The sequence below is a fragment of the Sinocyclocheilus anshuiensis genome, unplaced genomic scaffold, assembly GCF_001515605.1.
Source record: "Sinocyclocheilus anshuiensis isolate Anshui unplaced genomic scaffold, SAMN03320099.WGS_v1.1 scaffold508, whole genome shotgun sequence".
NCBI lineage: Eukaryota > Metazoa > Chordata > Actinopteri > Cypriniformes > Cyprinidae > Sinocyclocheilus > Sinocyclocheilus anshuiensis.
This window is the reverse complement of record NW_015555744.1, coordinates 1,569,330-1,591,089: the sequence shown is the minus strand read 5'-3', so window position 1 is coordinate 1,591,089 and position 21,760 is coordinate 1,569,330. Positions and strand designations below refer to the sequence as shown.

Sequence of the window (21,760 nt, the reverse complement as noted above, 5' to 3'; positions counted from 1 at the left end):
AGTAACAACAAATTATATTTTATTATATGATATTATTAATATCATGTTTTTAAATATGATGGTTTCATTATAAACATGGTGATTATCTCTAAGGTGGACACCCAACATAATAGGCTATATGATATTTACCATCTGAATCTAACCATGTGTCATGTCAACAATTGGAAAAGTCAGCCATCTATTAATTATCATGTTAATTATTGTGCCTTTCGCCCCAACAGCAGGGGCGCTTTTACCCCAAATACCATACTTTTACATATTCTTCTAGTTATTGAAAAACTGTTGCTTTAATTATCTTAAACCAAACTGATAATCATTAAGAAGACCTTTGTCTCAAAATATATTCAATAATTTTAGCGATTCTCATTTGCTACTTAAATCTACAACATTAAAAAAATATATATATATTAGAGTTAGCACAGAATCAACTACACGAAAACACATCACTGCCAGGAGTTATTGCCCAAACTTCAAAGGCCTGTTTAAATTATTAAAACTAGAGGCATTTATTAACTTTAAGATTACTTTTTATCATGTTAACTATATGTACAGCATGTTACATGCACGTGACAGAGGGGAACACGGCTGCATCACAGCATGCTGCCCATATCAAAGCACATGACAGACAGTTGTCGGAGAACACCTGAAAAGCGTGACCGAATGAACGATACTCGTCTGTATTTGCAGTACACAAACCGCGGTTCAGCTGCGCGACAAACGCTGCCAGTGTGAAAGCACAATGGGCGCGCGCTACTCCCGCTCTGCATACGCACCGCTTCTGCGCTGCCTCTGCTCTGCTTACACGTGCGGTGTGAAACGGGCGTAACTTCTTAAAACCATCATCATTGAGCATTAAATTACTCGCATTCACAATTATTTTTTAACTTGATTATTAAAATACCTTAAATTATAAGTGATACAATGACTTGAATATACATCTTCTGGTTTCAATTTCTAAAATTATGTTGACATTTTTTTGTTGGGCTTAAAGTCACAATGTGACTGTGATAATGATTTTTATAAAAAGCCAACCTAGTCTTCTGCTTTTTTATAAGAAGGCAAAGTTAGTTCAGATCAAACAAGTAAACAACTTAATGACATGAATTCATTATAAAATGATCACGCAACATTTTTAAAGTCAATAATTACATTTCAAAATTGTATAAACATGTTTTCAGAAATAAAACCAACATGAATACAAAGATTGCATTTTTAAGAAATCAAATCATCTTTCCCTCTAAAAACACCAGCACTTTTTGGTTACTGTGAACAAATGTTGAAGTGGCACTGCAACATGTTTACAGTTTGTCCCCAGATTGCCAGGGCACTGAAAAGCTTACTGAGTTTCATGAGAACTCCTCTCTGCTCAGTTAAGCTGGGCCCGAGCTAGTCTGTCTCAGTATGCCACATGTCAGAGGGATTGATGGTCTGCCTCAATCCCCTCGGAGTGGGACACAAGCCTCGTCTGTCTCTAGCCATCAGACGCAGATGGCACAGCTAATGATGGCATCAGTCAGTGACAGGAAACATGGGAGGAACAAGCAGAGAGAGAGAGAGCAAAGAAAAAAACAAGACTACAGTGGTAATTCATTTTAAGCCAGATATGCTACGCATTTAAAACCAGACTGTGAAAAGAATGAACCTATGAATTTTAAATTAACATGGCAACACACAAGACCATTAAACAATAATTTGCACCATGAAGCTGATAAGTAATGGATAAATGTGCAATCATTATAAAAAATAAGCCCATTCAGGGTGATAAAATCCGTGTATCATCCGATCATTCGTTTTTTGATTTAATATTGAAAGTAGAAAAATGAGAAAACGTAATAAAAATAAAACAAAATGGAAAAACAAGAATTACGCTTAATTTTTTTGTTTTTTGTTCAGGGGTGGGAAAATGACTAAACAGCTTGAATATTCGATTTCTACACATGGGCGGGAATTAAACGCCCCTTTCTGCTGATTGGTCAGCCGAAGATCAAACCGTGCCATCATCAGTTCTTCTGCAGTATCACGCAGCAGAATAATAGTCCTCCACTGCTGCAATTGTACGGATTAATAACCCATTTTATCAATTTCATATTTTTCTCATCAAACAGACTATATAATGAATAGCTCGACACAACTCGTACCGGGGCAGAGTCTAGACAGGTCTTTCTTCTGTGTAGACCAGCGTTCTTAAAGTGATAGGGGGTCAGAGAAATAATTTGCTATAGCCTAAAGTATTTCCAGACTGTAAAGTCGTTTTTTATTCATTTTTCCACCCATGAACGAAAAACGAAAATTTAAGCTGAATTTTCATTTTTCGTTTTTTGGAAAAAAAAAAAAGAAAAAAAAGAAAAAGGAGCCGTTTTCTCATTTTTCTACTTTCAATATTAAATCAAAAAACTAATGATCGAATTATGCACGGATTTGATAAGGACAAGGAGTTTCTTTTAATAGTAATATTAAATAAAAAATTCTAAAACAAAACAAAACAAAAAAATAATAATAATGGTAAATATTTATCGTTTTAGATATTTTATAATAACAATAATACAAATAATAATAAAAAAATAATAATTTATTATTAGTTTTTACTTAGAGGTTTTATAATCATTACATTGATTTTATTATTATAATAAATGTGTAATATTTGAAAAAGCATAAGAAGAATTATTATAATAAGAATAATAACATATTAATAAATCTAAATGAAAAGTAATTTTTTATATTTATATTGATTCAATAATGACAATAATAAATATTAATTTATTTTATTTCGATATTTTATAATAAATATATTGTAATAATAATAATAAAATATTATTATTACTTTTTATTTAGATGTATTTTTACTGAGTTTTTATTATAATAATTATGAATATGTTTTTTAAATAGTATACATTATAATACTAAAATCAATGTAATTATAAAAATACGTCTATATAATAATAATAATAATAATAATGTATTATTATTAGTTTTTATTTAGTGGTATTTCTTATCATTAAATTGATTTAATTGTTATAATGTGTAATATTTGTGTAAAAATCATAAGCATAATTATAATAAAAATAATAAAATATAAATACATCTACATAAAATATTTTTTTATATTAATAACATTATTGATTATAATAAATATGACTAGTTATTTTATTTAGATATTCTATAATAATAATAATAATAAAATATTACTATTTAGTTAGATGCATTTTTATTTACTGTTTTTATTACAATTATAATTGTTTTTCAAATATTATACATTTATTGTAATAAAATCAATGTAATCATAAAAATAACTAAATATAATAATACATAATTCTAAATATAATAATTGTATTTAGATGTATTTTATCATTAAATTATTTTTTTATTATAATAAATGTGCAATATTTGGCAAATCATAATCGAAATTATTATAATAAAATACAAAATACATCTAAATAAAAAGTAATACTATTTTTTATACTTTATATTATTAATAATAATAATATCCCACAGGATACACAGTGGTTATAATCCACCAGTCTGCCTTGTATTCCCAATAGATTACATCAATTTGACATAGATAGTGGACAGACTGTGGCTCCATCTCAAGCGTTAGAATTGTGTAATTGATCCTAAACACTGGATGTGATGTGGTGGGCCTCCTAACTATGCCATATGCGGCACAGCTGTCCAGTGACGAGTGTAATTAATAAACACATTGGGCATTTGGAGGCACAGCCAGCAGGAAAGCTGGTGACTAATGGATGCTGAATGGAACTGAAAGCCAGTCTCTCTCTCCATTGGCTGAAATGGAAATGACGCACAAAGCCTCTCTCTACTGTACACACTGTATATCCTTTGTGCATCCTCCTACAGGCGAAGGATTTCTGAGAGCCCACAGATCCCCGAGTGTTTCCTGCGCATTGCTATTGTGCTGTAAACAGGTCAGAAACCTAACATGCACAGCAAAGCACTGCATGACAGAAACCTAATGCAAGAATGAACACAGACATAAACACAAATATGCAGACAGTGTGACAACAGTATTCTCAAACACACTGCTTTCACTCGGCTGCTTCAGTAAAGCTCCTTTTACAAAGTCGCAGACAGACACATGCACTTGCTTCCGCCTTATTTTTAGGTAAATTACCCCTGTAGGCAAGTAGGCGGTGAGCAATGATGTGCAATGCAATGCTGTGAGTGTCCGGCTCGTTCAGACGCCTGCCCTGATCCTCCAGCTACCCGCGGTCATCTCCGACAGATCCTCATACATAAACACCCTCCTAAAGAACTTTTTAGTGCTACGTGTGTGTTTGTGTGAGCAACACGTACCTTTGGCTGTTATGGCAGGCTGTTCCCCCAGCAGAAGTTTGAGCCTCTTAGCATGGATCTTGCCTTGGTAATGAGACTGCGCTACCACCGCTGAAGTAAAGGACATGTTACACAGTGTACAGCACTTGTTCTTATCCACATCTCCCTCCTCACTCCCCTGCAACACATCAGACACATTTATAACGGTCAGAAGGTCAGACGGAGCAAGGGCACCCGGTTAAAAGAGGAAATCGAGAGCTTAGCACAATATTTCTCACAGCAGATTTTCTCCTCCTAAGCCCCCAGCAATGCTTGAGGGTAAATGAGCTACAAATGTAGCAGAGTGAAGAATGAGAGCGAGAGTGGGGGAAATGTCTCGGCTTCTTTGGGATTGCTTATGTGGTTACTGGTGGGATGCAAATGGAGGTGATTTAACAGTAATGGGGCCAGTTTGATTGAACTATCACAGGCAGAAAGTGAGGCGATCACCCACTGCCTGCAGTAAGATCTATTACATAATTTACATCAAATACAAGATGCGGAATCTATGGAGCCATTTCATGACTGAGTTCATCTTCCTTGTGATGCATTCATCAGTATATGCTTGGGATGAAGATCCAATAGAATTCAATTTTAGGGATGCACAGTTTCTCGTCTATACCAAAAAGCCGACAATTAGCGAACTGTATATGTGACCATAATTTTCAGTCAGTCTAATTTTGAGCTACAGGCAAAAGAAGTGAAAAATATCAGTTATGGTCGAAATTCGAATTTGAGGTTTTCACAAAAATGAGTTCATTAAGCCCTCTTCTAGCGATCCCAATGCTCCAAATAGTAATTAAACATCTAAAATGATCTTTATTTGTACGTTTTATGAGAGGAGTAGCCTACCTTTTTCTCTGCTCGCTAATGGTTGAGGAAAATTCTGATGTGTAACATTATATTTGATCCATGCATTACAGTAGGTCTTAATATAGATATACAGTATCTCACAGAAGTGAGAACACACCTCACATTTTTGTAAATATATTATTATATCTTTTCATGTGACAACACTGAAGAAATGACACTTTGCTACAATGTAAAGTAGTGATATATATATATTAAAGTTCTTTACAATATTGTCCACTAAAAAAAGAAATAGAAATACATCTAATTTTAAATGCTAATTATTCAATTGTTTGTTATTAAATATTAATTTATAGTTATTTAGCCAGTTTTTAAAAGAAATGCATTCAAACAGACTGATTAATTTGAGCAAATGTAACAGTAAAAGACTATAATGTTTATGTTTTAACATTTATAATGTTACAATAGATTTCTATTCCAATAAATGCTGTTCTTATATAATAATAACATGTTTTGAGCAGCAAAATCAACATTTAAGGATGATTTCGGAAGGATCATGTGGCACTGAAGACTGGAGTAATGGCTGCTGGGAAATTCAGCTTTACCATCTCAAAAATACATTACATTTTTTACATATTAAAATACATTTACAATTGGAATATTATTTTAAAATATTGCAGTTCACTGTATTTTTGATCAAGAATAAATAAAGCAAAGCTGTATTATCAGATGATAACCAGAATTCTGCCCTCTACAACACCCCTCACTGATATTCCAACTGCTACTGTACATTGGATTAACTTACTAAGGGCTTCAGCATCACCAAAACAGAAATAAGGTGACAAATCTGATGTGATGTCTTTCTTTCTTTCTTTCTTTCTTTTTTTGTTCATTCCGCCAACTTTTCTCTCTTCCTTTCCCTAAAACACTGTAATTTTGTTAAAATTCCACTGTGAAATTTTCTAGTCTTTGGCCTTTTTAGATGTTCCTTACAGGCATTGTAGCTGTTACCTGTAATTACAGGAAGAGACTTTATATTGATAGTAATCAAAAACAATGGTTGCCCTACAGCTCAGGTTCCAGCTCTATGAATAAAACAAGGAGCTTTTTTGCATAGATTTTCCAGCAATTTGCCACACAGAGCCTTGGACCATAGGAAGGGCAAAATAATATGACACATGTGGAGTGAAAACAGGCTTAAGTTGCACTCGGAGGCATTCTTACACAAGCATGCAAACACACAAACTCACTCTGTGTCTGTCTTCCTAAACTACTAGACTGCAATACTAACACCGCTGAAGTATGTTAAAAGAGAGTTAGACAACAATGAGGTCAGAATTCCTGAGTATGTACAAGTATGTTCTATACATATGGAGATACGTTATCAGACATACTACTACATCAGCTATGTTGGTTTCGTCCATTGCATTGAAGCTATTTTTGGTCTGCAGGTTCCATCCATTGTTTTCTCTGTTTGTAAGTATCATGGAAGCCAAGCACCCTCAGTGTTAATGGAGGGAGCTGAACACACAGCACACACCAACACAGCACTTCTCCAAATGACCTTGCTCTGTGCTTCGGTATATGCACTGTACACTCAATATATCCATTACCACATCACCTGCTCTGAAAAGAAGAATCTCCCACACAAGTCCTCATATAGTGCATTCAGAATGCTGTGGTCTTTGTGTTACAGTGACATTCACTATGAAACAGGAAAATAAAATCACTGACAAGAGCAAAACAGAGTGACTCTCTATTAAAAGCTAATTTGATAAAGAACACAGGTGTTAATGACTGCCATTTGCAAAAGGGGAAGGTTACCATGTTGCAAATTTGCATTGGCTCGACAGCAGTTTAATTGTTAAATTACTGTGTATGGTTGTTTTGGACATGTATGATTTTGATATGCATAATGGTGCAAATTACCACTGCGTAGCAAATTTGCACTGGTTGAGAGTATTTCAATTGTTAAAATTGGTCATTTTGGACATAGTGAAAAAGTTTGACTTAAGTTATGATTTAAAATTATTAAAAGTACTGCTAAATGAAGTTTCTCACTTTAAATATTTATTTAAATGGTAAATTTTAACAAGTGGAAAGATGTTTACAAGTTAACATAGTTTAGAGTAAATTTTTTAACAAAATGTTATTAACTGCATCAAAATGTTCTTCAACTTAAACCGTTTTCTTTGTCTGCTGACATTGCTTAGGTGGTCTCAAACTCAATTCCTGGAGGGTCACAGCTCTGCAGAGTTAAAGTCCGAGACACACTGCACGATTTTAGAAATCCTGTAAGATCATTGCATGTCACACTGTGCGACATGGATCTAATAAACTTGGCTATGACAAGTGTGTAGATTGTACGATGATGACACCTATTGACCTATTGTAGTTTTTATGTGTGCTGAAAAAAGTGGAAGTGGCGAAAGAGCAAGGCATAAGAGCTTTGAGGTAAGCAGTTTTATGTTTTAGCGCCATGTCGCATTGATTTCTTGTCGCATTTTTATTGGTTGGTCAGTAAACGTGGATCATAGCAGCAAACACACTTTGCGATGATCATGCTGTATCGTAGGCTATCTTTGGTTGCAAGACCATGACAATGGCCATCTTTGAACCTCTCTTACTGTATGACACAGGACATTAGGAGCCAGGATCACAGAAATCGCTACAGTTATTTCACGATGCCAATCTTTCATCTTGGACAGCCAAAAATTGTGCAGTGTTTCTGGTTTTAGCTCCAACCAGCTCCAAATCACACCTGCTTGGAAGTTTAGCTGGATCAGGTGTGTTTGATTAGGCTTGGAGCTAAACTGTGCAGAGCTGTGGCCCTCCAGGAACTGAGTTTGAGCTTTAGGCCATGCGGACTAATTTGAACTAACAGCCAAATGGCTACTTACTTTGGGATTAAAGGCATTTTGATGTGTAGGCCAATCAATTCCCAATGAAGTGTTGAACTATATTATTTTCATATTGACTGTCCTTATTCACTTGGAAATACATCAGATTATGGAAGTGAAATGTGCCATGATAACAATTCATGTTGTCTTTTAGATAAATTAAAAATAAATGCATATATTTAAGCATCAAATCCAGAGACTAAGGCAAAGCCCACAAACATGTGTGTGCATGAATAATATTGATAACATTTGAACCGAAAAATGACATCCAGTGACATCCAGTTCTATAGGAAAACGCAACAGAAAACCCCTGACTCAGCTGTATCCCCCCAGATTTAATCTCCAATGTGATTCGTCAGATATGTGTGGCTCACATATACTAAAGCCATGTGCAAAGCTGAAGATAATTACACGTCTGAATATACGTCTACACAGTAATTCACAGCCTGTCACTAAGAAAGACGTATTGCTCTTCAGCAAAATGGATTTGTGACTATTTCATTCATGCAATAAAATAATATTTTTATCTGAAAGCGGAAAATTCACTTTACTGTCAACACAAAACAGAGTGTTTTCCACAGAGCTTTACTCTCATAATAATATCAGTGCAACGTCAATAAGCAAACAAGCAAAAAGCTTACTTGTTGTCCCTACATATTATGGTTGGAGATGAGAAAGTATTTTAAATAACACACATCACTTTAACAGAAAATAAACATTCTGCACATCTCTGCATTTCAAAGAACTGCAACTATGACCTAGGTAGACAACATGGTCTTTAACGTTGTTCTACTCAAGATTAATGCTTGGTGAATGCTTGTTTTCTAATGCAGCCTATTCACACACAACAATGAAGCCTCTTTATATTCAACCATCATCAGCTTCAGCAATAGCTAATCTTTTCTGAATGCATGCATGCATGCCCATGAATACCTTTGCCAACTCTACTCAGTTTAGAGCATTTTTTTTTTTCATTTTGGGTTTTAGCTTTTATTGACAGAGACAGTTGAGGGCAGACAGGAAATGAAGCAGGGAGAGAAAATGGAGTGAGAGTGGGAACAATACATGACACCATAGCCACTGCTCTACAACATTATGGCTTCAACATAATCAGTTTTCTTCATAATTATTATAATTACTTATTTATTGGCACAAAAGAAGTGTTACCAAAGCATAAAGTCTCTCACATGCAACAGAAATGTGACCCTGGACCACAAAACCAGTCATAATTGTCCATTTTATAATAACATTTTTATTTTTATTTTATAAGAATAAATAAGCTTTCCATTGATGTATGGTTTGTTAGGATAGGACAATATTTGGCCGAGATACAACTATTTGAAAATCTGGAATCTGAGGGTGCAAAAAATTCAAAATACTGAGAAAATCACCTTAAATTATGTTTTGATATATTTATGGTAGGAAATTTACAAAATATCTTCATGGAACATGATCTTTACCTAATATTCTAATGATTTTTGGCATAAAATAAAAATCTATAATTTTGACCCATACAATGTATTTTTGGCTATTGCTACAAATCTACCCGCGAGATTTAAGACTGGTTTTGTGGTCCAGGGTCACATATATCAATTCAATCATATTAGGTTAATTTACCACCCCTCAGAGCTCTTGAGGACTTAAATGGAAGTGTTTTTGCAAATACTGTTTTATGTTGTTAAAATTCTAAAATTCTATTGTTAATAGTGCTAATAGTTAATAGTGCTGTTCGTCACTTTTTGCCTATTTTGCCTATTTTAAAGTGTAATCTTATACTGCACACTCTTAAATTAACTTCACTTTGTACTTCAAGATGTCATTCACAATTTTGACAACTGCTGAGAATAAAATTATGGCAAAAACTACATACAATATGCTGGTTAAATGGATAGGCTAATTCATCGCTTGCAAGAGATAAAACAGAGAAAAAGGCTGTGGCAAAAAAGGTAGGAAAACATCAACACCCATAATGCAGTGGGCTTAATCTGACTGTCTGTGAGCACGGATACAAAAATGCAGAAGTGAAATCTGTAGTTCCCACAACATCCCTGGAGCTGTCAGAAGTCCACCAGGTGACGTATTTTACATCATCTGGCAAATTTTACTGACAAATAACATGCAAAAATAATAAACAATGTTCATTTACTTATATTACTGACACTCTAACTGCATTTCCATGAACGTATGTCAGAGACTGTATTAAAAACATGCAGCTCAAACTGAGTTAATTTGAAAGCTAAACTGAAATTAGTTTGTCTCTTATTTTAGTGCTTCATTTCTGCAGTAGTCCAGCATTTTGAATATCTCTGCTGTATCGTATAAAGTCAATTCAAAGTGACAAATGTCTGCCTATTGCCCAACTAAGCAGAGACAGAACTGTTAAGAGTCTGACAGGGTTCATCAGGGCTGTGATGGAATAATCAGGAGGCTGATAACCATCTGATTGGAACAGCAGAACCAGCCTGGGGGAAAGAGATGCTGAATTTGTAATTGCTGTTCAAATACCAAGAAGAGAGAAGGAGATATGACTGTATACAGGAGATCAGCGAGTCTCAAATGGAAAGATAAAGTGCATTCTTTTATGTATGTACAAACTCTGTTATTTTATGTAAGAAAATAACTATAATATACTAATAAAATTGTAAGAATATCAAACTGCCAGTAAATTAATGACAAAAATATAACAACTGTATGTAACAAATGCTATATACAAATTAATAAAAATAATTTGAAATAATAATAATAATAAAAAGTAGATTAAAATAATATATCAACTGTATATAATGTAACAAATGCACATATTATAAATACAAAAAACAAATCAAGAGTTAATTTGCAAAAACAGATAACTCAGTTTTTAACAATTTTCAAAAATCAAGTTTTTTCATTATGCATTCCAATTAATCTCAATCAAACTGCAGTTTAGTTATTTTGATTAGGTTAAAAAATAACAAAAAATTCAGCTAACTAACACCATAAAACACAATGAAAACATAATAACATAATAAAAAACATGATTTTTGAAAATCTTAAAAAACAGAGTTATCTGTTTTTGCAAATAAACTCTTCAAATATAACAAAAATATAAAACCGCCACAAATAATTTGGCTTGGGAGCAATAGTGTAATGCTGACAATGTCAAATTAAACGCATGACAAAATACACACTATCACACTATTATTATGCATTTAACTTTCGCACCTTTTATCAAAAGCCATGCATTTTCTTTTTGTTAGGTTTTAGATCTGATGCTTAAGCCGTGCACTTATATACAGTATATACGATCAAAAAGCAGAGTACATTTTTGCGAACAACGATAGACCTCAATTCAGCACTCAGTACTGCGTCTGAGGCTTGCAGGCAGTAGCTGCTGGTGAAAGCGCTCTGGGGGCTTTGCAGAGATTGCTTTAGTGCAAAACCTTTTGAGACTTAATTCTGTTTACACCGTATATGATTGCTGTGCAGCATGGCTATTGCTTTGTGGATTCAGAATGCTCAAAACCAAATGTTACAAGCACAATGTGCTTTTAACTGGAGTTCAATTATGGATTACTCACTTATATTTCTTACTGTTTACTACTTATTTCTTCCAGTAAGAATGGAAGAGTGTCCACTTTGAGAAAGAAACACAATGATAGAGAAAAAAAAGGTCAGAGAACCCATGACTCAGTCTGGTCTGCATCTCCATGAGAACAAAATGCTATGCCAACCATGGCAAGCACAGTGCTGTCAGTTCACATCGTATCAGTCAGGTTCCAATGCATACTTCAAAACCATCCCCATATTTGAGGCCCTTATCTTGTAAGCCATAGTGTAAATATATTTAATTCTTACAGCTTCATTCCTTAATCAGTAGGCAGTACTTATTAACACTGGAAAGAGACATTAGATCTTAGCTTTTGAAGACATGCAATATCTATATTAAGGCTATTATTTTTTTTGCCAGACAATTTAAAATCCGCATTACCCACATAAGCGTCTCAGCACTGTTTCTGACAAAGCGAAATACCATGTCATAAGAAAAGTGATGGACAGGTTTCATTTTCATTCACATGTCATGTGTAAGCTCAGCAGTACATTAGTATCTGCTTTTTAAGTCTGATGTTACATGTCACCGTTTCTGGGACTAAGCGCTCCATCAGACCCCAAAAGCAAACAACAAATGTTGCTAATATACACTCACTTTCTGCTGCAGTACTGAAAAATCATGATTCTAATCTTTATCTTCATAGAGAAATCTCAGATGGCCAGACAGGCAGTGATTTCTTTTCTAAATCCTTAAAATATTGGAGAAATATAAACACTTTGAGTTAGAGGTCAACCGATTGATCGGCCAGCCAATTAATCGGGCCGATTTTTGGCATTTTTTAATTAATCAGCATCGGCCGATTGTGCTGCAAATTAGGCCGATTTATAGGCAGGCGCATCTGCGGGCAGCTAAGCGTTGTTGTGGAATGCCGTTCCCTGGCTGCGTGAGCAGCTCACTAGGGATGGGCGATACCACTTATTTTGTTTTCGATATGATACCGATATTTTTCAAGGCAGTATCGTCGATATCGATACCGATTCGATACTTCTGAACTAAACTTTTAAATTATGAAATTTATTAAATTACTAAGAGTAAAATGAGTAATGATAAGCACTTAACTTTGTTTAAAACACATTTTTAACATTCAATACGCCTGAATTGTAACTTATTAGGTTATATTTTTGTTTACACATGGTTCAATATAAAATCTCAAAGACAACATACACGATGACCTGAAGGCTATGTGTGTTCATTCAAAGAAAGGTTTTCCTATGGATTAATTAGTAGAAAAGTCCATTTCTACTGTGCATTGTGCCTCTTGCTATGGAACATGCAGTGATTTTCCCTACTCACATTCCATCAGGTCGTAAATGGCTCTGGTCTTAGCAAAGGTGTCGGGGTTGCCATGGTAACCAGTGGCCTGTGGTCATTCGCAGACATCCTGGCGCCCAGTCTATTGGGTGAGGGGTCTGTGACGACTTGTTAATCTAATGAATAACTGATTTGTTAAATCAAAATGAAAATTGTGTTTTTGATTGGTCCAGACGCTACATGCTTTCTTATGATACTTTTGGGAAAATCAGCCCTGTTTGAATGTACTATCAAAAGTGAGTGAACGCTCTCTGTGATTGATTAGTTCTGTCTTGCAACATTTGCGTGTTCAGATGAGCAGGAAAATAGTTCTATCCTACACAATTACTCGCTAACAAAGGTTATTCATCCAATTCAATGCATATTGTACGCATTATTATTTTTTTGTTAAATAAACAAAATCACTGGCAAATAAAACACACCTTAGTATCGATATTTTTTGTTTGAGTATCGATACTTTCCATACTCGCGTCAGTATCGATATATTGATACTTCGGATCGATACGTCCATCCCTACAGCTCACACTCTGCAGCAGCGCCTCGTTCACACACAGTTTCAGCTAATGATGGCTGGGCAAAATAGAAAATTCGAAAGCGTAATTACGTTGTACCCTACTAAAATTGATGTCGGAAAGTTATCATATTCATAAGTCATTTGCATGTAAAAGTAAAAACACGTACAATTCAGAAGAAACTTCTGGGCTGGTTAAAACGTGCACGATAACTTTGCTCATGAAATATGTCATGGCCAGTGCACTCTTACAAGCAGTTATGAGACGCGGGCTGTGTAATATGTGTGAACTCTTTTATTTTTGTTATCACTTATGTTATGGCCATTTGACTTATAGCGGTGTCCAGTGTTTCCCATACATTGAGTTATTTGTGGCGGCTCGTCACAATATCAAAACTGAGCGCCACAAATAGATTTTCCAAAAGGCTTATACTTCGTTGAATAAAGTGAGCACTGCACATTTCAAAATTAAAATGCAGTGCAGGTATTTTTAAATGAATGTATCTTTGAAAAGAACCGACCGTCTTCAGAAAAGCTTCGATTTCATTTCGTCTTTCCTGTAATGCCTGATAAAGTAGCATTTGTGAGCACAACGCTTACTTGATTACAGCCGTTACCGGGGAAACCGCTATATCTCCCGCTCAAACAGCGCCTCCTGCTGGCAGAGAATCAATTTGCATTTGCAAGTCGATAGTGTTTGTGATCAGCGCTTATTTGATTACAGCCTTTACCGGGTAAACCGGTATATCTCCAGCTCCCAAAGCGCCTCCTGCTAGCAGAGAATTAATTTGCAGTCTGTGGGAAACACTGGAGTCTGTCAGCAAACATAAACAAAAAGCATCCTTCAGAACTGTTTTGAGAAGGTGCTTAAGTTTTGAGCCATGTATTATTATTATGAATTAGGCTACTACTACTACTATTAGTAGTAGTCCTAGACGGCCATCGGGACAAGACCACGGAACCAGATGAGTCCTCTGCACAATCGGACTTTGCTGCAGCATGGATCAACCTGCTGGTTCGTCTGACCGGAGGAGAACTGGCCCCCAGACTGAGCCTGGTTTCTCCCAAGGTTTTTTTCTCCATTCTGTCACCGATGGGAGTTTTGGTTCCTTGTTGCTGTCGCCTCTGGCTTGCTTAGTTGGGAACACTTAATTTCCAGCAATATCGTCGACTTGATTGCACAGATACTATTTAATCTGAACTGAGCTGGAAGATGACTTCACTGAATTCAATGATGAACTGCCTTTAACTGAAAATTGAGTGATTACTATTGTCCTTTTACATTATTGACACACTATTTTCACATTTAATACTGTAAAGCTGCTTTGACACAATCTGTATTGTTAAAAGCGCTATATAAAAAAAGGTGACTTGACTTGACTATTACTATCTTGTACCCTGCAATAATCACTATCTTCTATGAGATGAAGGGAAAAAAAAGAAAAGAAAATCGGCCAAAAAAATCGCCATCATATATCGGCCATCGGCTGCCCTGATTTCTAAATATCGGCATCGGCATCGGCCAGAGAAAAACCCATATCGGTCGACCTCTACTTTGAGCCCAGAGACTATAATGTTCAACTCTAGTTTTTAAAAGCTTGGCTTAAAGCTGTGCTATAAATGAACAATACTCATAAATGCCTCTTGAGATAGTATTCTTATTTGAAATAAGAGTAGAGGCTTGGACCCAGAAACAGTATTCCATATCATGACTTAACAAGCAGATAGAGCAGCATTTCTCAAAATAAAATGGCCTGTGGTTCCTCGACTGTTAAAAAAAAAAAAAAAAATCTTGCCTAAAACTATGGCAGGTGATAAAGAGTCAAATCAGCAACAGTGTTGATATTGTTAACAAAAACTATTAATATCTTTTTTGTTAACTTAAAATAAAATATAGCTAAATAGATACATTAAGTAAAACAAAAACTTGTAAAAAAAATACAAAATATTTAAAATTACTCAAATTCTCAAACATAAATTATTAAAAAGAAAACTGAAAAAATATAATATATAAATACAATAATATATAAATAATAATAATAAAATAACACTTATCAGCAATAATAATACACAACCACTGACTGCACAACATTGACTAGGCAGCAAGAGAGAACAGAGCAGGTTTAAAGGGGATATTGGATGAAATTTTCATTTTTGTAGGTTTTCTTTTTCTTTTTTCTTTTTTTGCATTTAGTTCTGGTCAGTCTGCCAGCTCCAAACAGCTGAAAAGAAGACACGCAGCCAGTTTTTTATGGGCTGTCTGAGTCTGAAACGGTGTCATTCAGTGAGCTAGAGCTGTTTTTGACCAGGTAAAAAGGGTGTTGTTTTACACACAGACATTTTATGAAGACCCTAAAGAATCATACCAACTTGGAAAATAGGCATCCAATGTCCCCTTCAAACAAAGCTTCATCTATGCATGCATCCCATTACTTGTTCAGTGTTTTTATAGGTTTGCTATATACATTGTGATTATTAATACATGTGGAACCCTGACAAAATGAGTTCTGCTGATATCCAAGAGAGAAGCGTAAACTGAAATGTAAATGTAAAGAGGAAACTGCTGTATCACTCTCAGGCTGTCTGGACATTCCACACACAGTCACTGATCTGTCATTAACTGAGTGAAACAAAGTCTAGAACAAAAGCTGAAGATCCAGGCTCGAGTTCCAGCTCACTTTCTTCTCTCTACTTTCATTCTTGTCCTCTGCACACGCTCCGTCTGCCCTGCTCTCCCCTGGAAACACGAGCCCCGGCAGGGGTTGATTTAATCACCGCTAATTAAATAGGAGTAAGTATCCGATGGGCTATTCGATCAGTGCAGAAGTTGTCCCAGGCCGCTAATTGTATCCTCCGCCACAGCCCTTGCATTGAGTTACAGTGTGCTGGAGACTTTGGGAGAGATTTTTAAAGTGTCCTTAGGGGACCATGTAGCTATTAGTAGCTGCTGCAGACAGCTGATTTGTGTTAAGCAGATGGATGTGACCGGTGATCTCCTGTACGATCTGCTGCCACTTTATTAGGCGTTGAGAGAGCAGAGGACGGCTTGTTAGAACTTGGCTGCTTACTGACTCTTTAATGCAGGTGAATTTTAGTTCTCCGCTGGCCAAGGGCCAGTTTACCCTCACAACCCTGTGCTCTGGGAAAGAATCTAAAGAAAATGTAGGCAGCACTTTGTGTGTAGCATTGACTGACAGGTACTGTACAGTTGGACAGGTTGACAATATAATGAAATTACTTACCTTTAATTATGAAGGACTCCCCTTAACATTTAAACTGTAGAAGGTGTAGTTTTGCAGTTTTTTAAAGAATGGTTTGGACAAACAATTTTCACACAACATTGTTATTGAAGAAATCAAGAAAATCAGTATGTCTAAGCTTTTTACACTGAAGCAAAATTGCTGGCGCAAAACTTTCAGTTGGTTTTTTTTCTTGCTGTGGAGCCAAAAACATTACAACAGCATTCACACAACAGTAGTCATGTAGAGTTCATTGATCTATAAATATCAGAAAGAACAATGTAGTGGAAAAATAATTGCTTTCAGTTCCACTCTACTCCCTCGGTCCCACTGTAAAAAGTGCTGATTTTGACTGAACGCCTCCTGACTTGGTTTTTCTCTATCACGTTTAAAGGTTAATGACAGAGAAAAGGTAATCACAAAAATTCCACATCTTGCACTATTTTTATATTGATTTTCAGAAGTACATTAACTGATTAGTGATAAGAGAGTGTAAGAGGATTAACTCAATATTTAAGTGGGAAAACCTACCCTAAACATTCAAATGTAATTAATTCAAACTAAAGACTTGAACAGCTCTCTCTCCCCACTAACAAAAAAGAAACAAAATTAGTTAATGTGACTTACATGCTATAGTTTAGAGAGTGCCTGAATGAGGTGGTGTCATCTCGATTAAAAAACGAACTCTGGAGTGGCTCACTTGTGGTGAGAAAGGAATCTAACCAAGCTGTATCATAATTCATAATGGGAAATGCATAATGTAAAAAGCAATAATGTCTAATTCTGGAGGCGAGCACATTAATTATTGCAGTTCAAAACCAAAGAGTGTATAATATACAGTTAATAAACAGCCAATATGTTAGTCATATGCATGCTATCAGCAGCTAGTTAATAGTGAGAATTGGTTCTTAAAATAAAGTGTTACCATATGTATAAGAAAGCATAAAACATTGTTACAAAATTGGGATTTTATTCATTAAAAAGCCAACATTCTACAGGTCTGAAAGCACCCTAACTAGTCTCTTAAATGTAGCCACTTTTAATTTTGTTCTCTCTCTTTTCTTTCTGAAAAAAATGCCAGTTTTGGCCTATCTGTACTCATTGACAAGACGTCCATATTTCTGCATCTTCAGCGGGTAATGGCTTATTAATATTTGCTGTCCAACTTGCACAAAGTCTAGTTTGTCTGCAGAGACTATTTGAATGTCTGTTCATTGCTACTATCGATCTGATACAAGCTAAGTGTTAAAGTTCAATCGAAGAACTCAAAAGCAGCTCATTACTGCAATTCTCTGCCAGTGTCCTCACCTCAATAGCTTGTCTAATGATGTATACAATTACTGTGACCCTACAGAATATCAATAAAACATATACAGCATTCAATATCATTTAATTCTAACCGTATCCCATAGCCGATGGCTACGATTTTGCATTCTATGACTCTCGCATAAACATTTAGATGTGCATTTGGTCTCCTGCGGTGAGAGCTTTGTTGGTCTGTTTGGAAGCTGTCTAAAGAACATGTAACATCTGCAAAAACCACAGGCATCATAGACTTTCTCTGCCCAGCCGAGAGCACAAAAAGGCTGATCCCAGCAACATTCACACATCCTTGTGTTTATGAACCCCTCTCGTTGTGTGAATAGCCCATCAAACATGGCAATAAAGCAGAAGCCTGCTTTATCCTACTGAGAGAAGCATACTATAATCTCAGCGAGACTCATCTCAGAAGATAGCTGAAGTTCAGAATTGAGTTAGACTTTCTTGAGCTTTCTTGTTTGTTTCTTGAATTTAATTGGCCTTCATTTAAAAACTGCTCCATTCATAAACCCAAGCTTGTACCCACATAAGATCACCTATTAACTCAAAGTGACAATGCAGTACAAAACCAGATTTACATTACATTTCACACACGCCAAGCTGTTGTCTCCTTATGATGAAATGCTGGACAGATGTACTACAACCCTTGAGTCACCACTACAATCATCCATAAATAGGGCGCTGCAGTCACTTGGTCACACTTTATTTTAAGGTCCAATTCTCACTATTAACAAACCATTAACTATGACTTTTGCCTCAATAAACTATGAATTTGCTGCTTATTAATAGTAAGGTAGTTGTTAAGTTTAGGTATTGGGTAGGATTAAGGATGTAGAATACAGTATGGTCATGAATAATATGTGCTTTCTAAGTACTAATAAACAGCCAATATTTTAATAATAGGCATGCTAATAAACAAGTAGTTAATAGTTAGAATTGGTCCCTATACGAAAGTGTTACCAGTAACTCTAAGTACTCACCATGCTAACAAACGTACAATAAAGAAGGTTTTCTACTCTGGGTTTGCCAGAGCTCTTCCAGGAGGACTTGATTTTAGGGGAACTAGTTATGATTTCACTCAGTACCACAATTAAATAATCCCAGCTATAAACAAATGAAAAACCATGCAATAAAAGAAACATAAGTTTCTGTCTAAATACGTTTCAGACAGGTGTCTTGACATGTCTTGCTTTTTTTTAGCATCTTTCGCAATGAACAACACATTTTCATTTCATTGTACTCCAACTACCTATTTTTAAATGCAAGAACGCATCCTACATGAACATCCCCTTAAAATAAAAAATACAAAATCTGCTAAATACCACCTAAATACTGTCATACAGAAACTAAAGTGCACATTGAAATTCTATAGCACTCACTAATATGGCAGAAAATATGATACATTAATAATAGCCAAACTGTCCACAGATGCAGGTTGCTTCTTTGTAATTCAAATTGATTTACTTTGATTTCAAAAGAAATTTGCATACACAAGTTCAATCTATTATATTAAATGTTTGCATTAAAGAAAGCATAAAATGAAGTGCTTTTTAATGGTTGGAGTTCATGAAGCATATTATTTTAAAAAAAAAAAAAAAAAGTCTCCGCACACTTTTGTCCGTTTTTACAACCTAGACCTGGCATCTACCCCAGGTTCCCAAGTTCTCGCTTCGTGATGTGCTCGCAAGATACACACACAGGCAGGGACTTGGTATGGCGCAGTGGGTATTCTCGTTCCCAAAGGGACTTCCACGCAGCTCGAGTTCTGAAGGGGAACGTCTCTAGGTTACGTATGTAACCATGGTTCCCCGAGGGAACGAGACGCTGCGTCTCTTTGCCATACTCCCTGCATCCCTCCAGGCGCTACTTCATCGAAGCTGGTTTGCGCTCTGCCGGATGCGCTTTTATACTTTCTGGTGCTTACGTCACCCCGCTCGTGACGTCTCGCTACTCCATTGGACTGATTTGACACGTGCTTCAGAACGGGGTCACGCAAGGGCGTTCCCAAAGCGACTTCGACGCAGCGTCTCGTTCCCTCGGGGAACCATGGTTACATACGTAACCTAGAGACGAACTCCTTTAAAGAAAAAAGGTTTAGCACCCTGATCTTTAAAAAGAATGGTGTCATTTGTAATAGTAATAAAAAAAGAATAGGATGAGATACTCACGTCATCTGTTCTGAGCTTCTTAGCTGGACATCCCCCATCTACTGGATGCAACATGTAATAAAGACGCACTTTGTTTGCATGTTTCCGGCTCTAAAAAAGAATGGGGAGGGGGAAAAAAATTTAAATAAGTGTTTATTATTTTTGTACACAATCAGATGATTCTGCAATCTGAATGTTAATATAATGTCATAAATCTGTACCTTTATTAACTTATATGTTTTTATATTTTATGGTTTGTCAAATCAAGTTTACAGTCCTGGGACAGACTAGAAAATGTAGTAATTGTGAAGAAAAAGTATTAAAAAAAATACCAAAGAAAGATGAGCTGGAGCAGCAACTGAGTGAAAAGTGAATGGCAGTGCCAGTCTCACGCACAGGCCAATAAATAATTACTGTGGTTGGCGTTAAGCGAGTGTGGAGCCACAAATCACAAACCCATCAATTACTTGGGTTTGACTGCACAGCTTTCAGAGAGTGGGCCAAATCAATTCACGGCTCAGTTTACCTGAAAATTATGTTGTTTGACAAGAGGGTAATTGAACTTCATCCTCAACAGAAAGGAAAGAGGCAAAGTGTGGAAATGAAGGACAGAGAGTGGCACTGGAATAATCTGCATTGAAAGCCACTAATTTCCTCTTGAAGAAGTGAAAGATTTTCTGTCTGCTTTTCTTGGACTATCAAAAAAATAACACATGGACCTGGATGAAACAGACCTGACTGACTGCAGATGAATGTGGTTCAAAAATATGATCTGTCATCTTGTGTTTGAAGATTGCCTGAGAGAATCTTATTAGCCTGGTCCTCCTATTTCTCCCCTCAAGAGAGTAAATATGAAATGAGACAGAGAGAGATGGAAAGGGACAGATGGAACTCAAGATTTATTGAGAATGCTGCTGTTTCAGCACCTGAAGTGTGTGCAAATATAAACATATTTCTCTTCAATCTCTTCAGCATCATATCTATCCATAATTTCTCAGTTTCCTATAACACCAGCATGCAATAAATATGCAAATTTGTCTGTATCTATTCTTGCCTGTCAGAGTGCAATAGTCAGGTGCTATCAATTGATTTTCTCTAAATAAATAGTGAAAGGGTTAGTTCACCCAAAAATGAAAATTAGCCCATAAATTACTCACCCTCAAGTCATCCTAGGTGTATATGACTTTCTTCTTTCAGACGAATTCAGTCGGAGTTATATTAAAGATTGTTTTTGATCTTTCAAGCTGTTTAATGCCACTCAGCAGGTGTTGCATGCATCAGTCAAAAAGAAGTTAAATAAAAAGCGCCCATTCATAAAAAAAGTGTCTCACATGGCTCCGGGGGGTGAACAAAGGCCTCCTGTAGCGAATCGATGCATTTTTGTAATATTCAAAATGTAACAATCACTTTAATGTAGCTTGCGCCAACAGTTGTACATGGAAGCAGTTCTGGGCGGATGACGTATGAGGTCGGCTTTGCGCATGCGCCGCTCAGAAGTGATTAACGCGGAAGCGCAGGGGAGAGATCAAAACAAAACAACGGTCACGAATTAGAAGTACAAAACGAGGATTTGTAAAGAAGAATGTCGGAGGATTTCGATATAA

The 21,760-nt window shown here is 35.9% G+C and overlaps 1 protein-coding gene across 2 annotated transcripts in view; it reads right to left on the bottom strand.

Moving 5' to 3' along the window:
- Window positions 1-21,760, bottom strand: part of LOC107673374 (zinc finger matrin-type protein 4-like) — a 62,443-nt gene that overhangs the window by 15,408 nt on the left and 25,275 nt on the right. For both annotated transcript variants that reach the window (XM_016466927.1, XM_016466926.1), the window contains exons 3-4: window positions 20,178-20,267; window positions 4,312-4,468 (exon numbers count right to left, since the gene is read on the bottom strand). In XM_016466927.1, coding sequence (XP_016322413.1) covers window positions 4,312-4,468; window positions 20,178-20,267 — 247 coding nt within the window. The remainder of the gene's footprint in view (window positions 1-4,311; window positions 4,469-20,177; window positions 20,268-21,760) is intronic.